This window comes from Elgaria multicarinata, chromosome 16 (assembly GCF_023053635.1).
Source record: "Elgaria multicarinata webbii isolate HBS135686 ecotype San Diego chromosome 16, rElgMul1.1.pri, whole genome shotgun sequence".
Lineage (NCBI taxonomy): Eukaryota > Metazoa > Chordata > Lepidosauria > Squamata > Anguidae > Elgaria > Elgaria multicarinata.
Window position 1 is genome coordinate 26,120,050 of NC_086186.1, and position 20,554 is coordinate 26,140,603.

General features: G+C 44.3%; 1 protein-coding gene across 2 annotated transcripts in view; it reads right to left on the reverse strand.

Moving 5' to 3' along the window:
* MCTP2 (multiple C2 and transmembrane domain containing 2) overlaps positions 1–20,554 on the reverse strand; it is a 177,013-nt gene that overhangs the window by 96,103 nt on the left and 60,356 nt on the right. For both annotated transcript variants that reach the window (XM_063142442.1, XM_063142443.1), the window contains 2 exons: positions 11,575–11,739; positions 9,329–9,459 (listed from right to left, as the gene is read on the reverse strand). In XM_063142442.1, coding sequence (XP_062998512.1) covers positions 9,329–9,459; positions 11,575–11,739 — 296 coding nt within the window. The remainder of the gene's footprint in view (positions 1–9,328; positions 9,460–11,574; positions 11,740–20,554) is intronic.

Here is a 20,554-nt window from a genome sequence, read left to right on the forward strand (position 1 = left end):
GGAGAGGCTCATGGCATCATTGGATGCTCCCACAGCACCGTGAGCAGGGACAAGCAGCCGACGGATCAGACGCAAGGCAGTCTGTCTATCCCTACGAGCAACACCTAAGGGCAGGCGTGGGGAAAGGTGTGGCCCTCCAGAACCAGATGTGATTGGCTGCTTACTTTTCCTCTGCATGCGTATGTAACGCACGGGGAGAATCGAGTTTTTATATAAAAAGGAAAGACAGGTGAGAGGAGCTGAGACCTCCCCTTCCTACACAACATAGAAGCCGCCCCCACAGTCTGTCATTTCAGAGATTTTACATCCAATTATCGCTCCCCTAATGGAAGCAAGACAGGCAAGGCAGGAAAATGACAGATTGCTGGGCAGTAAGGAAAGGAGAAGAAGTTCATTCCCCCTCACCCACGCTCCCCCATATATATCCATTTATTTTGGCATCCAATGCTCCCAGTTTTCAATGAAAAAATAGTAATTCTCAGCTAGCAAGTCCATTACACTTAAAAAAACGAACCGCTAATTAACAGCTCTCCACAATAATAAGCAAAACACAACAACAACCTGGCCAGATAAAAACCTAAACAAAGGACAGAAATCTAAATTTGCTTTAATTGGTTTTTACTGCTTTTAAATTCTAAGCGGGTTTTAGCTTGATTAATGGTTTGATTTGGTTTTAACTCTCTATATTTATTGTTTTCTATTGTTAGTATGGTTTTATCTGTACGCCGCCCTGAGATCCATCCTAGTGATATAGGGCGGGATACAAATGTCTTAATAAATAAATAAATAAATAAATAAATGGCCTTAGTGGGGGGGGAGTTTTTGACATGCACCCAAAATATTACAACTCAGGATCGTGTTATGTTTAATACATATCATAGGGATCCCTATGTGACCTTTCTTTACTCACAAGTAAGTCCAGGAAAGACTGAATTGGATTAGGAATACACGACATGTAAAAGGAAGGTTTAAATCTCCCTTCTCCAGGCATGCCACCCTCTCCCAAGATCTCATCTCCCGTCTAGAAGTTAATGGGGCGGGGAGGGATCTCCTACTGCTACCATCCCTAAGGCTCAAACTATTTATTTATTTACTTATTTATTACATTTTATAATGTAATTTAAACATTAATACCAGCACTTTGAATTGGGCCTGGACCTGGACTGGCAGCCAATGAACTACCATGCAGAGGAAGCAATTCAGGGTGTGTCTGTGACAGGGTAGGGAAAGAATAAATCTCCCCTCCCCAAATGTTGTGGCCCTGATCTGAATTAATATTCCAATGCTTCCTTTTGAGTAAAGAAAACACATGTAGGGAGCAGCTCTCGGTGTATTTTATGTAATGTCTAGTTTGAACCTCAGCACCAGCCGAATCTCTCTTGAGGAGAAAGCTCTGGAACCAGGCCACCACTCCAGGTGTGTGTGTGTGTGTGTGTGTGTGTGTGTGTGTGTGTGGGCTCTATTAAACCCCTAGTGACTGCACAGTGGTGCTGTGTTGTTTATATAATGCAGCCGCCAACTCGCAACTACATCGGGCTTCTACCCCTGAAACGGCGCTATTTCGTGGTGTCCTTTGACCGTGATTTTTTTTTTTTAGTTGCTCCAAGGTCACCACGTTGTGTCCCAGTCTGTCAGTGGTAGCCACGGTGTTGATGGGGCCAAATGCAAGTCCCAGGGTAAGTCCAAGTAAGCACGGGAGGCAAGGCAGGGAGGAGGGCTCCCTTCCTGCTGTCTGAATTTATTATTCTCACCTTGCAGCAGCGAGGCTGCGGAGTTTTGAGGGAACCCAGCTACAAATCTGTGTCATATACACACACCCCAGGATAGAGTCCAGTGGGGTTACCTCACCTTAAGTAGTGGTGGACCATAGGAACGGCCTTCAAGGCACATCCTCATTTTTTAATAATAATAATAATAATAATAATAATAATAACAACAACAACAACAACAATTTTAGTGCAGACAATAGACCATTCCAGCAAAAGTTACCTACAAAAGGACTGAGCATACATTTAGCTATTAAAAAGACAAGTAATCATAGAGAATCTAATAGAAATGGTCAAGTTCAAAAACTTAGCCACTTGCTCAGTGATTGATTTGTCTGAGTTCCAAAGAGACATTAGGAATTCAGTGGGGTGACCAGGGAAAGGTTGTAAAATGGGGTTCAGAAGACCATTCCTCGCCCCTTGATAAAATCTGCAGAACAGTAACACATGTGATACGGTTTCCACTTCGGTATATAATAATTATAATAATTTATTTTTAAATCTACCTACAAGTCATACAACTTTTCTTTTTTTCTTTTTTTTAAGGGGGAACGAAAACAGTTTTACGCTTTGAAAAGGTTTCCAAGAATCGGAGGACAGGGGCGAAGGGGGAGGGAGAAGCAACTCTCGAATTTCTAGCTGTGAAAAGTCCTGCAAACATGAAAATATCTTTGATTTGGGAAATAAATGGAGCGCAGCTTTCACGGAGCTCTGTGGATCTGAGCTCTTGCCGACGGTGTCAAGCAAACAGACTTTAAAAAAAGACTCAAAGGGGAGAGTTGTCCTGCCCTGGTATGCAGCAGGAGTCGAGTTTCCAAACAGAGGCAGGGGAGAGAGAATTTGGAACAGGCGTTCCGCGCTTAAGGCCTGTCGACAGGTTTCTATTTAAACAAAAACTTGTTAAAGTGTTTTCTTAATAGGCAAAAAACACACACCAAAAAACCCCTCGGGAGTCCCCCAGGTGGGTTCTTTCTAAGTAAATGGGGCATGCCTTACTCCTGTTTGATCCTACACCAGTTGTAGAACCTGAGCAATTGGCACCCATCTGCTATGAATTGCGGAGATTTTCCACTTTTAAATCATCAGTTTGGGAGAGAAAGGGAGGGTGCACTGAAATGTTCATGTTAACTTCATTCTAGGGAAACGGGGGAGAAAGGGGGGTGGGGAAGCCAGTGGTGTGAATCGGGGCTGAAGCCATCCACTTGGAAGTCATTCAAAGTACTCACTTTTGTAAGTGCTTAAATGGAGGGAAAGAAATGCTTGAAGCTCAGGTTAGATCTTTGTAGTCCACAACGCCGGGACTGGCGGCAAGTTTGCTCTTAAAAGGCTGCACTCAACCATACAGTTGAGTAGAGAGAGACACAGAAAATCAAGACTGCGGAAGCCAGAGGCGCACACACAAAAAGCACTTTAAACGGGGCTTTTGCTTGGGGGTTCTTTTAGACCCATCATTGTCACTTGAGGCTCAGGTGACCTCGGTGGCATGGAGTGCCTTCTACAAACTCTGGTTGGTGGCCCAGCTACGCCCCTATCTAGACAGTGATAACCTGGCTTCAGTTGTCCATGCTCTGGTAACCTCCAAGTTAGATTACTGCAATGCGCTCTACGTAGGGCTGCCTTTGAAGACGGTTCGGAAGCTGCAGCTCGTGCAAAATGCAGCGGCCAGATTGATTTCGGGAACCATAAGGTTTGACCATATAACACCTGCTCTGGTCCGCTTGCACTGGCTGCCTGTATGTTTCCGAGCCCAATTCAAGGTGCTGGTCTTAACCTATAAAGCCTTACACGGCTTGGGACCACAACACCTGACGGAACGCCTCTCCCGATGTGAATATACCCGGTCACTACGTTCAACATCTAAGGTCCTCCTCCAGGTGCCTACTCCGAGAGAGGCTCGGAGTGTGGCAACAAGGGACAGGGCCTTTTCGGTGGTGGCCCCCAGACTGTGGAATGATCTCCCTGACAAGGCTCGCCTGGCGCCAACACTGCTATCTTTCCGGCGCCAGGTTAAGACTTTCCTCTTTGCCCAGGCATATGGCGGCACATCCTAATTACCCACATGTTTAGTTTTTAATCGGTTTTTAATGCTTTATGTATGTATGTTCTGTGTTTAAGAGTTTTAAATTTGGTATACTTGTTTTTACCTCAATTTTAGAATTTCTGTAAACCGCCCAGAGAGCCCTGGCTATGGGAGCTGTATATAAGTGAAATAAATAAATAAATAAATAAATTTTGCGAGATGACTCAGAAAATTTTGTTGGTGCACAATATAGCCATCTAGATGCTTATTAGGGTCAAGCATGTTACACCGATATTGTACCAACAGCACCAATTACAGGTGTGTTTCTGGGTCCAATTTGAAATGCTAGTGATAGCCTTGAAAGCCCAAAACAGCTTGAGGATAGGCTATTAAAAGGGATGCCTGTACCCATATCAACCTGCCCAGGCCTTAAGACTGGTCTTATAGATGCTGCTCGCAGGGTCACCTTGAAGGTCAAGACTGGCAGGCACGAGAGGCAGGGCCTTTACAGTGGTGGCCCCATATTTGTGGTTCTCCCTCCCAAGAGACATACATTTGGCTCAATCACTGCTGGAGTTTTTGAGTTTTTTAGGTGGGCTTTGAAAACTCATGTATTCCAAGCTGCTTCTCGTTAAGACTGAATGTTTTTAATGGCCTTAAGTGCAGCTGTTTCTAAATTGGTAGTTTTGGATTGCTCCTGTTAAAACGCAGTCTTATGCATGTTCAGACCTTTGCACTATTAGCTTCTGTACACACAGGAAAATCCTGCACCTTACTGCGGATTTCCACCTCTCAGTAATCCCACCATTGCAACACATTTCTTCACATACAATCATATGATTAGTTCCCTTCTTGCAAAGACTCCGGTGTGTGTGTGTGTGTTTTAATCAATTTTTTTTTGTTGTTTATTCGTTCAGTCGCTTCCGACTCTTCGTGACTTCATGGACCAGCCCACGCCAGAGCTTTCTGTCGGCCGTTGCCACCCCTAGCTCCCCCAAGGTCAAGTCTGTCACCTCCAGAATATCATCCATCCATCTTGCCCTTGGTCGGCCCCTCTTCCTTTTGCCTTCCACTTTCCCTAGCATCAGCCTCTTCTCCAGGATATCCTGTCTTCTCATTATGTGACCAAAGTACTTCAGTTTTGCCTTTAATACCATTCCCTCAAGTGAGCAATCTGGCTTTATTTCCTGGAGTATGGACTGGTTTGATCTTCTTGCAGTCCACGGCACTCTCAGAATTTTCCTCCAACACCACAGTTCAAAAGCATCTCTCTTCCTTCGCTCAGCCTTCCTTATGGTCCAGCTCTCGCAGCCATAGGTTACTACGGGGAATACCATTGCTTTAACTATGAGGACCTTTGTTGTCAGTGTGGTGTCTCTGCTCTTAACTATTTTATCAAGATTTGTCATTGCTCTCCTCCCAAGAAGTAAACGTCTTCTGATTTCCTGGCTGCAGTCAGCGTCTGCAGTAATCTTTGCGCCCAGAAATACAAAGTCTGTCACTTCCTCCACGTTTTCTCCCTCTATTTGCCAGTTATCAATCAAGCTGGTTGCCATCATCTTGGTTTTTTTTGAGGTTTAACTGCAACCCGGCGTAAAATAAATAAATAAATAAATAAATAAATAAAACCCCACTGTGTTTTAATGAGACAGTGCCATCCAGTGGTGAAGAGATACCTCTTTTTTTCCAGATATTACCACATTATCTGTGTGTGTTTTTCAAATGCGCAGTTTCCAAGGGATAGCGCAGAGACATCCTAGCTATTAATGACGTTGTGTAAGGGATCCAAGAACTTCCGTGAGCAGCCAATGATGAGTGTGCTATAAATCGCTCATTTAAAGAAGCTCTATGGCAAACCCACCTGGGGGACTCCTGAGTTTTGTTTTGTTTTGCCTATTATGAAAACACCTTAACAAGTTTTTGTTTAAATAGAAACCCGTCGACAGGCCTATGAGCATGTTGGTGACAGCAACGGAATAAGGGGGGACATGAGCAGGTTAAATAGAGAAGGGATGGGGGTGTACCGTAAATGAGCTGCAAGTCCCTGCTTGAAATCTCGGCTCAGCCAAAAACTCACAGAGTAACCTGGGGTGCAGATCTCAGGCTCTCCCCTTTCAACAGTTAGCATGGGAATAGCACTGGTGCACTTTACAGGGTTGTTGTGGAAACAAAGCCCTATGAAGAGAGACTGAAAGAACTGGGCATGTTTAGCCTGGAGAAAAGAAGATTGAGGGGAGACGTGATCGCACTCTTCAAAGACTTGAAAGTTTGTGTCACGCAGAGGAGGGACAGGATCTCTTCTGGATCCTCCCAGAGTGCAGGACACAGAATAATGGGCTCAAGTTACTGGAAGCCAGATTCTAGCTGGACATCAGGAAAAACTTCCTGACTGTTAGAGCAGTACGACAATGGAACCAATTGCCCAGGGAGGTGGTGGGCTCTCCCACCTTAGAGGCCTTCAACAGGCAGCTGGACAACTATCTCTCAGGGATGCTTTAAGGTGGATTCCTGCATTGAGCAGGGGGTTGGACTCGATGGCCTTAGAGGCCCCTTCCAACTCTACGATTCTATGATTCTTGAGATCATATGCATCAAGTGTTTAGAGCACTTACAAAAAGCACTGTATCAGGACAACGTTATTGTTTTAAGCATCTATTCTTTTCAATCGAAGTCCTTTCAGATCCATGGCTGCCAGGGACCATCTTAAAGATGCATCTGTCCTCCTCTCTCGAGGACAAATGCCTCTTTTTAGAGAAGGTGCTTGCTGTGACCCATGCAGGTGTCATTTTAGAGCAATAAACCCTTCCCCTTCTTCAGGATATTTTTTTTATTTGTGTGCAAACGTATACAGATATAATGAATTAAAACTGATTACATTAAGTGATTTTTAAAAAAAATTCACAGTAGTACACCATAAATATAGTACGTAGATTTTAACTTGTCATTTCAACCTTGCCTTTGCACTGGTTATTGCTTTCACATCATCCCCATTCACCTTAAATAGGGTGACCATATGAAAAGGAGGACAGGGCTCCTGTATCTTTAACAGTTGCATAGAAAAGAGAATTTCAGCAGGTGTCATTTGTATATATGGAGAACCTGGGGAAATTCCCTCTTCATCACAACAGTTAAAGGTGCAAGAGCTACTAGAGTGACCAGATTTAAAAGAGGGCAGGGCACCTGCAGCTTTAACTGGTGTGATGAAGAGGGAATTTCACCAGGTTCTCCATATATACAAATGACACCTGCTGAAATTTCCTTTTCAATACAACTGTTAAAGATACAAGAGCCCTGTCCTCCTTTTCATATGGTCACCCTACCTTAAACCATGGCTTTAACCACAGTTCTTAAGCCAGATAGCCAGGCTGTGTTCAGAAGACACCTTAAACCCAGGTTTAACCATGGTGAATAAAGCAAAAAGCCTTATTCATCATGGTTAAAGCCATGGTTTAAGGTGTCTTCTGAACACAGCCTGGCTTTCTGGCTTAACCTGTGGTTAAAGCCATGGTTTAAGGTGTCTTCTGAATGGGCCCATCTAAAAGCTAGAACCCTCTACCTGTTTAACTGGGAGAACCGCCCATAAACTCAATGGGACGTTTATCCATATAGAGACACATAGCACTGCAATGTCAATCTGTTAAAATCAGCCATTTTTAAAATCCATGCTATTCTCCTTACCAAAAAGGGGGTATATTCAGCACGCACCTTCATGCCGTATAACCAATTCAGCTTATTCTTCCCTTATTTAGTTTTGCTGTTATTTCTTTTAAAAGTTTTGATCTTGTCATCTTAGCCCACTGCAGCTAAGTATCCATGTATCAAGTTGTATTTCATAAAAACAAACTCCCAGATGTGCATAAACATAAAATCAGCAACAAAATTGACAAGGACAGCAGGTCAAACTCCAAAACTAAATACACATAAACTGAACTGCAACAATAAATTTTAAAAAACCATATAATTTAAGCAAAAGGTCAAAACTAGCGAAAGGGGGAAAAGATGAAAAGTCAGGTTGGATGGTGGTTGATATATTCCTGCTGATAGAAGGCACTGGGAAAAGCAGAGTTAAGTGCAGCTTTCTCCAACCTTGAAGGATTTCAGTACAGACTTGCTAACTACCCAAACCATCTGGGATCACTCAAGCCACGGGGCTAAAATTGGTTGAACAGTTTTGCTAAGGAATTACAAACAGAGTCCACACCTGCACCAAGCCAACAGATCCCCTCAAAGACATCTGTACACTTAAAATGTAAGTAATTGAATTTAACTAATCCAACGGTATAAAAAGAAGGGAACACCTTGGTATAGCTCGGAACACATATTGAGTTTAATGTACAAATCCAGCTGTTTAATGACTTGCATTAGACTTGCATGTCTAATTGTTTACACTGTGATGTTTCTCTGTGCAATGCCCTCATCCTTTCTCTTCTCTTATTACCCGGTGAGCATCAGATGGAATGCAAAGGAACCCCACCGTTGCTCAAGCTAAGGACCAAGCACACCATGAACCCGCTACGGTGATGCCTCCAACACAGTCGCCCGACTCCCACCACAGCTATAACAGTCTACAGTCATTTACCATATGAATTGTTGGCACCATGTTGCATCCTACCACCACATACTGGGTCTAGTTGCAAGTAAGCCATGGAGAACATGGGGAACAGTAACTCACAAAATTAAGGAGGCAAGCCATGAAATGAGATGTTCTAGATATTATGGCGCAAGGATGGGCAGAAAGTAGATCTCTAGATGTCTGGGACTTCAGCTCCCAGAAGTCTCTGCCAGCATGGCCAATGGTCAGGAATGTTGGGAGATGGAAGTCCAAAAGATCTGGAGAACAATTTTTTGCTCACTCCTGGTCTAGAGAGGTTTGGGGGAAAGTCACTCATCATGGAAAGGAGACATTTTCAACACGCCACTTGGGAAGCATGTCTGGTATAAACCAGCCTTCCCCAACCTCCAGATGTGTTGGATGACTTAACTATCTGGGGATTATGGGCATTGTAGTCTAACACATCTGGAGGACGTCTGGTTAGGGAAGGCTGGAATAAATGAGCCTTCCCCACCCTGGGTCCCTCTAGATGTGTTAGACTACAACTCTCATTGACCACTGGCCATGGTTGATGGGGCAGATGGGAGCTGTAGTCCAAAACATCTAGAAAGTTGCAGAGGGTTCTTCTAAACAGCAGTTCCCTGGGGGACAGGATCTTCAGTGCTCAAAAGCCCCACTCAGACATTCTCCCTATGCAGTACCTACACGTGGAAAAGGGGGTGGTGGTGGTGGTCCTGCCCCTAACACCCTACTATGCAGCACTGGGCATAACGTTGAATATCATGGAGAATACCTGAATGGGGCTTCAATAAACTTCAATTCCCAGGATTCTCTGGGGAAATCACAGCATTAAAATGGTATAAAGCAGATATAAATTCAGAGAGAGAGACAGAGAGAGAGAGAGAGAGATTAATCCACTTTTTTCGCTTCAGCTTCATTATTATTCAAGGCTTCCCAAAGCACTTTTAAAAATAATAATAGCAAACTTACATTCCCAAAACTTCTTCATGCTTTTTGTTATCTTTTCCCCAAATCTCAATCTCCAGCACATCCATCCTGTCAGAGAAGTAGTGAAAATCAAACTGTTCCCTCCACTGTGGATTTGCACTCTTACACAGTGTCTAGAAAACATGCAGTTATAAAGGTTTACTTTTCTTGAAAAAGGTTGATGCTTTCACATAAAAAAATTCAATCTACAAAAGAAAGGGGGGGAAGAAGAAGAAGAAGAAGAAGTAGAAGACGAAGAAGAAAGAACCCTCTAAAAACAACCAATATTGAGAAGAGCAGAACATTTGCAACACTACGGCCGGGGGGGGGGAGGGGGGGAGAACGCCCAGCACTCTTGATCCTCTGCACGAGAGAATTGAAATCTTTGACACACAAACCAAAACGGCATGTGAATTTAAAACTTGCTGAGGGGTAGTTGTGTTGGTCTGTTGCAGCAGACACAGTGAGCCTTGCGGTGTCTAAAAGACAAATGTATGTACCGTGGCATAAGCATTTATGGACTAGAGCAGAGGTGGGCAAATTTACAGGGTGGCGGGAGCAGGGGCCAATTATAACTCCCCGGGAGCCTCCTGCAGGCCATACTTCTGATGGCCAAATTAAGCATTGGCAAAAAATCCCAGTGGTTTACCGCTGAATTTCAGCAGCAAAATCTGCCAGAGGCTTGGCAAATGGCAAATGTAGCTGTTTTCAGGGGCCACACTGGATGGGGTGGGACACTGAAATGCACACAGCCTTCATGTTGCCCATCCTGGGCTGGAGTAAAGTTAAAGGAAGCCAGATTCCAGCTGGACATCAGGAAAAACTTCCTGACTGTTAGAGCAGTACAACAATGGAATCAGTTACCTAGGGAGGTGGTGGGCTCTCCCACACTAGAGGCCTTCAAGAGGCAGCTGGACAGCCATCTGTCAGGGATGCTTTACGGTGGATTCCTGCATTGAGCAGGGGGTTGGACTCGATGGCCTTGTAGGTCCCTTCCAACTCTCCTATTCTATAATTCTATGATTCCCTAAACGTTTTGCCAATCAATCAGATGTGTTGGACTACATCATGCTTGGCTGGGGAACAATGGAAGATGTCGTCCCACAGACACATCCAGAGGACATGCAGCTTTGGGAAGGTTGGACTAGAGATTTGACTATAGCCCACATACCCATTTGATTTATTAATTAAAACACTGTATCCCACCCTATATCATTGGGACCTCAGTGCGTCATACAGATAAAAATCAGAACGTAAACGAACATCGTAATTAATCTGTCGGTAACAAGAGCCTCTCGTTTTCATTCCTGCATGGATGCAAGACCTTGGACTACCAGGGCCAGATCTACACCAAGCAGGATATAACACTTTGAAAATGCTTTGAAAATGGTATATGCAAAGTGTCCTGTGTCTGAACAATTGTCAAAACCATTATAAACCGTCATAAAGTAGTAGTGTAGATCCTACCCAGGTGTGTGGCTTTAAATTCCCCAAGGCAACAGCAGACCGGGACAGCTGCTGTTTCTCTTATCATCTCTTAAGCTGCCATTTGTCTCTTAGAGCACCTGTGTTTTATTTTATTTTTCTCCCCATGGGGTAAACAGCATCCTAGTCGAAGTTTTCTTTAATTAGGATAATAGCATGGGGAAAGGATTTTTAGAAATCCATCTCACCCACCCCTATGGAAGAAAAACTGGCAGTGGCCCACAGCTGCCTTTAAGAACATATGAAGTGCCCTGCTGGATCAGCCTGAGGGTCCATCTTGTCCAGCACTCTGTTCACACAGTGGCCAACCAGCTGTTCGCCATGGACCAACAAAGCAGGACACAGTACAACAGCATCACCCATGTTCCCCAGGAACTAGTGCACACAGGCTTACTGCCTCGGCTACTGAAGGTAGCACATAACCATCAGGGCCAGTAGCCATGGAGAGCCTTCTCCTCCAGGAATTTCTCCAACCCCCTTTTAAAGCCATCCAAATTGGTGGCCATCACCACATCTTGTGGTAGTGAGTTGCATAATTTAACTATGTGCTGTGTGAATAATTCAAAAAAAGGCAGGCGGTCTATGACTGGAGAGCCACATTACACTTCGCTTGGCCATTTTCTCCCTGCCACGCACTGGCATTTTAGCCTTGCAATGCACAGAGACCCGAGTGGAAACAGGTTTTCTGACGATTCATTGCACCAACGCCACATGCACAAAGACCATACGTCAGTTGTCAACACATCCCATTATAACACACTTACCTTGCTCTTATACTTTTGGTCTCCCATTTTCAACAAAACAAATATGTGCATCATTCCCCCTGTGGGGAGACTCTTCCCTTCCAGTAAAGCAATGGTAACCGTTCCATTCCACAGCTGTCTTTTTCGCCAAGAATCCTCCAGCCTGGCGCTTCGCATGAGGCTTACCTAGAAAGGGAGAAAAGCAAAAGTTGTGCTCTGGATTTCCAGTGTTTAACTTTTGGGGGGGGCGGGGGGGTTTCCATCCATCTCCTATGGCATTCAGGATGGTGGGGAGGTTAGCCCCACACCCTTTACTCTGTTGCCTGAGATGTGCGGGGGGGGGGGGGGCACACAGAAGAGGGCCAGGATCTCTTCTCGATCCTCCTAGACTGCAGGTCAAGGAATAATTGGCTCATCTCTCCTCTCTCATCTCACACTATTGCCCCGCTCGTGCTCTTCGCTCCTCTGATGCCATGTTTCTCACCTGCCCAAGGGTCTCTACTTCCCTTGCCCGGCTTCATCCATTTTCTTCTGCTGCCCCTTATGCCTGGAACGCTCTTCCAGAACATTTGAGAACTACAAGTTCAACTGCAGCTTTTAAAGCTCAGCTAAAAACGTTTCTTTTTCCTAAAGCTTTTAAAACTTGATGTTGTTCTGACTTTATACTGTTAGTTTTACCCTACCCTGTGCCTGTTTGCATTCTCTTCCCCTCCTTATTGTTTTATTATGGTTTTATTAGAATGTAAGCCTATGCGGCAGGGTCTTGCTATTTACTGTTTTACTCTGTACAGCACCATGTACATTGATGGTGCTATATAAATAAATAAATAAATAAATAAATAATAATAATAATAATAATAAGTTACAGGAAACCAGATTCCGGCTGGACATCAGGAAAAATTTCCTGATTGTTAGAGCAGTATGACAATGGAACCGATTCACTAGAGAGGTTGTGGCCTCTCCCACACTAGAGGTATTCAAGAGGCAGCTGGACACCCCTCTGCAGGGATGCCTGCAATGAACAGAGGGTTGGACTCGATGGCCTTGTAGGCCCCTTCCAGTTCTGCTATTCTATGATTCTATGGGGGGGGGCAGCAAGCACCACTAGAAGCAGATAAAGGCATGGAGTTCATTTCCAGCCCATGTTCCTTTTACACGTGCTCACCCAGAAGCCTATTCCACACTGTTTCTGTATTAAAATGAAAAATAATTTCTGAATGCTTTTTCTCTCAAAATACACATTTGTCAATGCATTTGTTTTTTATTTATTTATTTTTATTTAGAATATTTATATACCGCTCCCCATTGAAAAATTGTAAAAAAAATTACAAGGTAAAAATGAAAATAAAAACAGAATAAAACAGTTAAAACAAAATTTAAAAAGAAGCAAAAAACAACAACACAGAAATCCAAGGCTGCATGTTAAAGAAAGGCTTCTTGGAATGAGGAACTTCAGCAGAACATTCAGGATTTGCCAATACTGACCATAGAAGGGATGTGAATGCAAGCAAAACTTGAGCTCAACGTTTTCCATATCCTACCACACAGCTCGTTCCGGTCATGTCTGCATCAGATCAAGATCTTTTTGTTTTCGCATGAACCTTCGCCTGTATTTTCGTGCATGTTTTCCCCCCAAAATATATGCATCAATTGTGTGCGTCTTAGAAATATGCACATTCTTCTCCCATTGATTAAAGTCTGTTTGTGCACATTTTTCAAAGGAACACATTTTTATGTGCACTTTTCAAATGTGTGCATGCTGTTGAATGCAATTTTTTATTTTTTATTTTTGGTCCATGAATCACACTGCAAGATCAAAAATGCATGGAATCCAGCCACAGATGGAGTTTGAGTCCATGTTCATTCTAGGATGTGCAAACTGTGTAAATAAGACCACTAAAGAAACCTGTGCCCAAGATATTTAACACGACAGTTATCATTGGTGTGATGCTTCATGCACACATGCAAAACTCCTCATAATACAGCAGTCATGCAGACATAGCACGCCTGACCATCAGTCCGTCTAGCCCAATGTAACTTAATCTGATTGGCAATGACTTTTTTTTTTTTGCAAGGCCTCAGACAGAGATCTGAGCCAGCTATGCTTCCTGATATCCGTTAACTGGATGTTCAGGAGACAGGATGGAACCTTGGACTTCCTACACACAAACCATGTGCTCTACCATTAAACATGCATAAGTAAGCGAAGACTTCTGACATACAGGAGGTGGTGCAGTTATCCCAGAACATGTATTATTATTATTATTATTATTATTATTATTATTATTATTATTATTTATTTATTTATTTATTTATATAGCACCATCAATGTACATGGTGCTGTACAGATTACACAGTAAATAGCAAGACCCTACCACATAGGCTTACAATCTAATAAAGTTGTAGTAAACAATAAGGAGGGAAAGAGAATGCAAACAGGCACAGGGTAGGGTAAACAGGCACCGGGTAGGGTGAAGCTAACAGTATAGAGTCAGAACAAACTCAATATTTAAAAGCTATAGGGAAAAGAAAAGTTTTTAGCTGAGTTTTAAAAGCTGTGATTGAGTTTGTAGTTCTCAAGTGTTCTGGAAGAGCGTTCCAGGCGTAAGGGGCAGCAAAAGAAAAAGGATGAAGCCGAGTAAGGGAAGTGGAGACCCTTGGGCAGGCGAGAAGCATGGCATCAGAGGAGCGGAGAGCACGAGCGGGGCAATAGTGTGAGATGAGAGAGGAGAGATAGGCAGGAGCTAGACCGTGAAAAGCTTTGAAGGTCAACAGGAGAAGTTTATATTGGATTCTGGAGTGAATTGGAAGCCAATGAAGAGATTTCAGAAGTGGAGTGACATGGTCAGAGCGGCAGGCCAAGAAGATGATCTTTGCGGCAGAGTGGTGGACAGAGACCAGCGGACTGATGTGAGACGAAGGAAGGCCAGAGAGAAGAAGGTTGCAGTAGTCCAACCGAGAGATAACCAGTGTGTGAACAAGAGTCTTGGCAGAAGAGACAGACAAAAATGGTCGAATCCTGGCAATATTATACAGGAAGAAACGACAGGATTTAGCTACTGCCTCAATATGAGGAATAAAGGAGAGCGAGGAATCAAATATAAAGCCAAGACTACGAGCTTCCTTGACCGGAGTAAGCGTGACATCATTGACAGTAAGAGAGAATGAGAGGTGAGGAGAAGGTTTAGGAGGAAAAACAAGCAGTTCAGTTTTTGCCATATTAAGTTTCAAACGACGATGAAGCAGCCAGGCTGAGGTATCTGAAAGACATGCCGAGATACGGTCGTGAACATCAGGAGAAAGTTCCGGAGATGAGAGATATAATTGTGTATCATCGGCATACAGGTGATATTGGAGGCCATGTAAACGCAAGGTACCAAATCCACGCCCACTCTCAGTGTAATAAATAAATAAACCCTTGATGACAACTACAACCGCCCAATCGCCAAAGGTTTTTGGGAGATTCACAAAAACAAACCAGAAAGTACAACCCAAAGTACAAAACTTAAACATGGCCCCTCGCATGCATCGCTGATAGCCCCATTGATACCTCCAACCAAAGACAGAATTTGTGTATCAATGCAATACTTCCCAAAAAGAATAAGTTGACACCTGCACCTGCTGGTTATCAAGTGTAAAACTAGTCAAGCAATGTAGTGCTTTCATTATTTATATATTTGCATAATTTGTTAGATTTTTATCCTGCCTTTTTCTCCGAGGATCTCAGGGCCAGATCTACACTACGGCTTTAAAGCACTTTATAACAGCTTTGACAACTGTATATGGAGTGTGTCCTGGGCCCCAACAGTTGTCAAAACTGTTATAAAGTGCTTTAAAACACTTTAAAGCAGTAGTGTAGATCCTGCCCAAGTTGATACATGCTGCTGCTCTTCATTTCATCCTTACAACAACCCTGTGAGGTAAGCTAGGCTGAGAGTCCGTGACCGGTCCAAAGTCACCCAGTGAGCTTCATGGCCAACTTGAGCACTCGAACGCAGCTCCCCTCAAACCAAATCTAACACTCTATCAATCAATCACTTTATTACGGTCCGAGACCAGCACAACATTAATCCAGTAACAACAACCATACAAAGTAGTACGTATCCTTAATTCCCATCTCCCAGAGATTTAACGGTCCTCCGAGGTTAATAGGTTATGACGTGTCCTCATAGCCAAGTGGCAGAATTTAGCAACCTTATAAGTAACTGAGGGGTTTCTATCAGCAAGGAGAAACTTGGTATAAAATTCTTCAGTGTTACCTGGAAAGCCCTGCAGTAGAGGATGGATTAAACCTGACCGGGCCTCTGAGTAGAACGAGCAGTGTAAAAGCATATGAGAGAATGTCTCTATCTCACCTGAATCACATGGGCAGAACCTTTGGGGGACTGGAATTCCTTGATATCTGCCTTCTGTGAACTTGGAAGGGAGAGCATTATAGCAAGCTCTAGTAAACGCCCACCTGTATTTATAATATGTAAGGGAACTCAGAGAGGCCGGGGGGGGCACTGCCCTGTATAGTCTAACACTGTAACTACTGCACTATTACTGCATGTTGTGACCTAACTCTATTCGGGGGCCGGGGGAGAGACGGGCTGACAGAAGCATCTCAGAACAGAGACTGACCTTTTTTTCGCTCATCTCCCTATCTCAAAATGACTCAGTGCACTGAAATTGCTCTTTTGGGTTAAGCAGCCATGCTCTCTGCAATCCCACACACAGATCCATTTATTTCTGTACAATCGCAGGATTCCATTTAAACTACCCAATTTGACTTCCCTTGTACAGAGGCTAAAAACTCCCACATCTCAAAAGAAAATGAGATTTTGATTCATAAATCCAGCTGCAGGCTAATTTTTTTAAAAAAGGTTTCGTCTCACCAGCCAAAACAGCTAAAGCATGAGCGTTCCCATGGCCATACTTCAAAGCCCCAGCGGATCTCTTCCTCCCTAAAAGCAGCAAACTATTTCAAACTCCATTTTCTTTTTCTCCCCCCCTTCCTACTCCCCCCTTTTTGGGAGGGCAGGGGGGGGGGGGAGAAACAGAACAGAAAAGAAATGTCCGCAAAGGATCAAAGGTCGAGCTTGCAATCTGCCAATTGCCGAAGAAAAATGGCCCTGCTTCCGTGAAATATGCTCTAAAATAATTTTGCGGCTTGGTATGTCCTAATTTTTCGAATTGGATGTTTGTCTTGGAAAGGATTCTTTCTAACTCGTCCATAAAAACAGGCCCACTTAAGCTCTGTGAGGCCTGTGAAAATGGAATCTGAGGCTGGCCATTAAAAGGGGCTGGGAGATTGCTTCCATATGGCAGAACAGCATGAGAGCAGAGAGGCCAAGGACTACAGCAGGCCGGACTTGGCTGGCAGCTCTTGCTCTATCCGTGGACACTCGTTGCGTTACAGGGGAACATCTGGATTATTGCTTGTAATGTCCCTGGGAAATATCCACTTCCCATCAAAGCCCTTTATCTATCTCCACCGTACTTTGAACATTTTAGTGCACAGCGCAGACGCGTTTGATGTGCGATGCTCGCTGTGCTTAAATTCAAAACGATCACTTCCCCCTCCAAACCTAACCAAGTCTCCCTTGCCTTTTCCCCTCTTTTTTTTTTGGGGGGGAGGAGGGGGAGAGGAGATATTTGAGGCTGGTTCCCAGAGAGACGGATCAATCCCCTCCATCACCAACATTGGACCATTTCTTTTGAAATACTCAACTTCTTACAGGAATTCCAGACTCAGAGGAAAGGAAGAAAAGCAAGATAGAGAGAAGAGGGCGTTTGTTTCCCCCACCCCCCAAAAGAAATGTTATGGGGAGCCCTCTAATTTGGAGGTCATACTGAAGAACTCAAAGGAGTTCTGGAGGACTTGGAGCTTAATTATGTTTGCTACTTAATCCCACCACCCTAAACAGAGACACCCAAACATAAAACAGCAAATTTAACACAAAACTTTTTTGAAAAATAATTGTAGAAAGCCTTTTAGCCACGTTTTCTTTGCCAAAGGCAGCTTTAAGGCCCATCCCACCACAAGTTATTTTATGATCACCAATTCCTGGACACTTCATTATTATTATTAGGGCACTTTCCTCCCAGACCACCAATGAGCTCACATGGTACGTGGTCCCTATCACCTACTTTATCTTCACACTAATCTTGTGAGGTAGGTTAGGCTGAGAGAAAGTGACTGGCCAAAGATCACCCAGTAAGCTTCAGGGCTGAGAGGGAATTTCAGCCCAGGTCTAAGTCCAACAGAAGAAGAAGAAGAAGAAGAAGAAGAAGAAGAAGAAGAAGAAGAAGAAGAAGAAGAAGAAGAAGAAGAAGAAGAAGAAGAAGAATTCCTTACCCGCCTCTCCCTTTGGAACCACTGTACCATACTTATACACTGTAGCCCATCTTGTTTTGCCTCTTTGACCTCATACACACACTCCTGATAAAGATGGCTTCCAAAGGCCACCTAGTTTAAGGGCTGCAGCTCAATCGCAGAGTAAAATGCTTTTGAGCCACAAGGCCCTCAGATCAATAAACAGCATCTCAGAGTAGGGTTGGGAAAGCGCCTATGTCTGAAATCCTTGGAGAGCCGCTACGAGTCAGTATAAAGTACACAGTACTAAGCTAGAAGGACCAATGGTCTGACCCAGTATAAACTAGCTTGCTATGTCCCTAACTTTTACCAACCAGCCTGTGTCTTCCACATTGGGGCCATCTTCAGGCTTCCTGTACTTGGGCCATGATAGCAACCATTGTACGAGGCCCTGAAGACCCAAGTCATAGCGCAAATCCGCTCAACCCAAGGTCCAAAATCCACATTATGGGTGGACACCTAGACACTGCCGACCCGTTCATCTCAAGTAACCCACAGTTAAAAAGAAACAAGATGCATCATTGTCATCTTAGCATTTCTCTCTGCTCCACAAGTAACAGCCAGTGAAATTGAAAGACTACAGAAAAGTCATTCATATCCACTAGGCTAGTAAGGAGTCATAGCAGCATCTACTGCCACCCCGTAGATTTCCAGCTGAGTCGAAAACTCTACAGTTTTCAACTTTGATCTCCAGTTCCATTTATTTATCTTTAAAGAGCAACTTTGGAGAAGTCACTTAACGCCCCCTTGGCCAACAGAACTAAGAAACCAAGGCTTTGCTAGGTAGGATGCATTTTCCAAGATATCTTCTTTTAACCCTCTACCTCTCTTCTAGTCAAGTGCAACCCCAAGAGGCAAGATAGGCTGCAAATACTCCCCAATGCTTTTTGCTCTGCCCATTGTCCCCACCTACCAGAAAAGAGGGGGCTATCTTCATGGTGCCAGATTGGTGCCACCTCCCTACTCAACCCTACTCTTTCCCTGTCCAAGGGTGGCACCAGATAATCCCGACACTGAGGAGGGAGTGTGTGGTTACTGGACCACCATTCAGGTCCCAGAGCCAACCCGCCCTCTTTCTGGTGGAAGGCGAACAATCGCTGGTCGCCTTCCACCAGGCTCCTCCCCTGGGTTGTCCCTGGATTGGCTGCGGAGTGAGGTTACACAGCGGAAGTGCCGTGTTGATGCCGCTCTCTTTGAAAAAGCCAGGGTAAATCCCCGACTTTTTCAAATCGGAGCAACGCAGGGACCCCGTGCGGTGGCTGTGAAGCTGCACCTGTGTTGTCTAACCAACGGGGTCAGATCCACCGTGGGGCTTTCCCCATGTGCAGACAGCCCCCTGGAGAGTGTCTGAGTAAGCTGCAAAACATGAAAATGCAAGATGGAAACAAAACGTTCAGGCGGGGTTTGAGGGCAAAAGATAGGGTGGTGCAAAAATCAAATTTAAACTTTGGAGAGTTTTTCATGTTCATATTATGTCATTTAGATAGCTTATATTTGGGGGTCATGCTTCTGAACAAAATAAATGAAAAGAAAACTAGTTCCAAATTGGGTAGTTATCCCAAATAGGGTTTGTTTGTTCGTTTGCTTTTAAATACATAAATCCAAAACTGATGACGTGCCAAGGAAACTCACCAAATAAACAGAACGATGCACAAATAAAAGATGAAGCCATCTTTCCAACTCCTGAGCTTAAAAGGATGCGACAGAGGAACAGAAAGACCTGTGAATAGGTCAAAGCAGCAATGCAAATTGAAGGGAAAATGGTTTTTTTTTCCCCCTTCTTCTTCTCATTAGGCAGGGAAACCACTCTGCAGAAGACCTTCCCCTGTGGGAAAGAGGCGAGGAGAAGGAGCTAAGGCAGCCGAACCGTCATGCAACGGCTCACGACCCTGTGGCAACAGAGTTCTACAATTCTCTGGAACGTTCAAAGAGGAGAACTGCTCAGCTGCCCAAAGGGCATTGCTAGAGACAGCCAAAATAAAACAAGGAGGTAAGCGACGAGCGGCAGCGGGCAGCGACAGAAGCACGCAAACACACGCGAAGGAGGAGGAAGCATTTTTGCTAGGCATCAACTCAAGGCCGCTTTTCAGTCAATTTCTCCAGTCGTTTGGACACCAAGGTGGGGCTCAAATTTGTTTGGCTTCCGCATAAAAAGCAAGAAATGCTTCAGGTCCGTCGCCACCTCCCTGGAGCAAACCCGGGCGCCAAATCTGCGCTCATCGAGCACGCAACATTTGCTCAACTGCACAAGGACATGCCGTGGTGCAACGGGTCCAGGCACCTGCGAGAAGCAAACCGGAGACGAACTGTTCTAATGAGGTCATCGGAAAGCGCCCCTGCCCCAACGCTCCTCATCTCCTGAGAAAACCAGTGGCCCAGAAAAGAGTAAATACTTCAGCCATCTTTCCCCACCCCCACCCACACATCTTTTCATAGAAGCTAACCTATTCCATCGAGTACTGCCTGAGTACAAAGGGCTTTCTACCACGTTACACATCCCTGTGGCCAAAAGAGGCCCAGGTCCCAATCAAGGCATTCTGTTCTTCCTTTTTTACTGTCCAGAGTGACTTTTTAAAAATTGCTCCACCCCCATGCCTTATAGCAGGGAAGTAAAACCTCTTGGTCCGCGGGCCAAATCTGGCC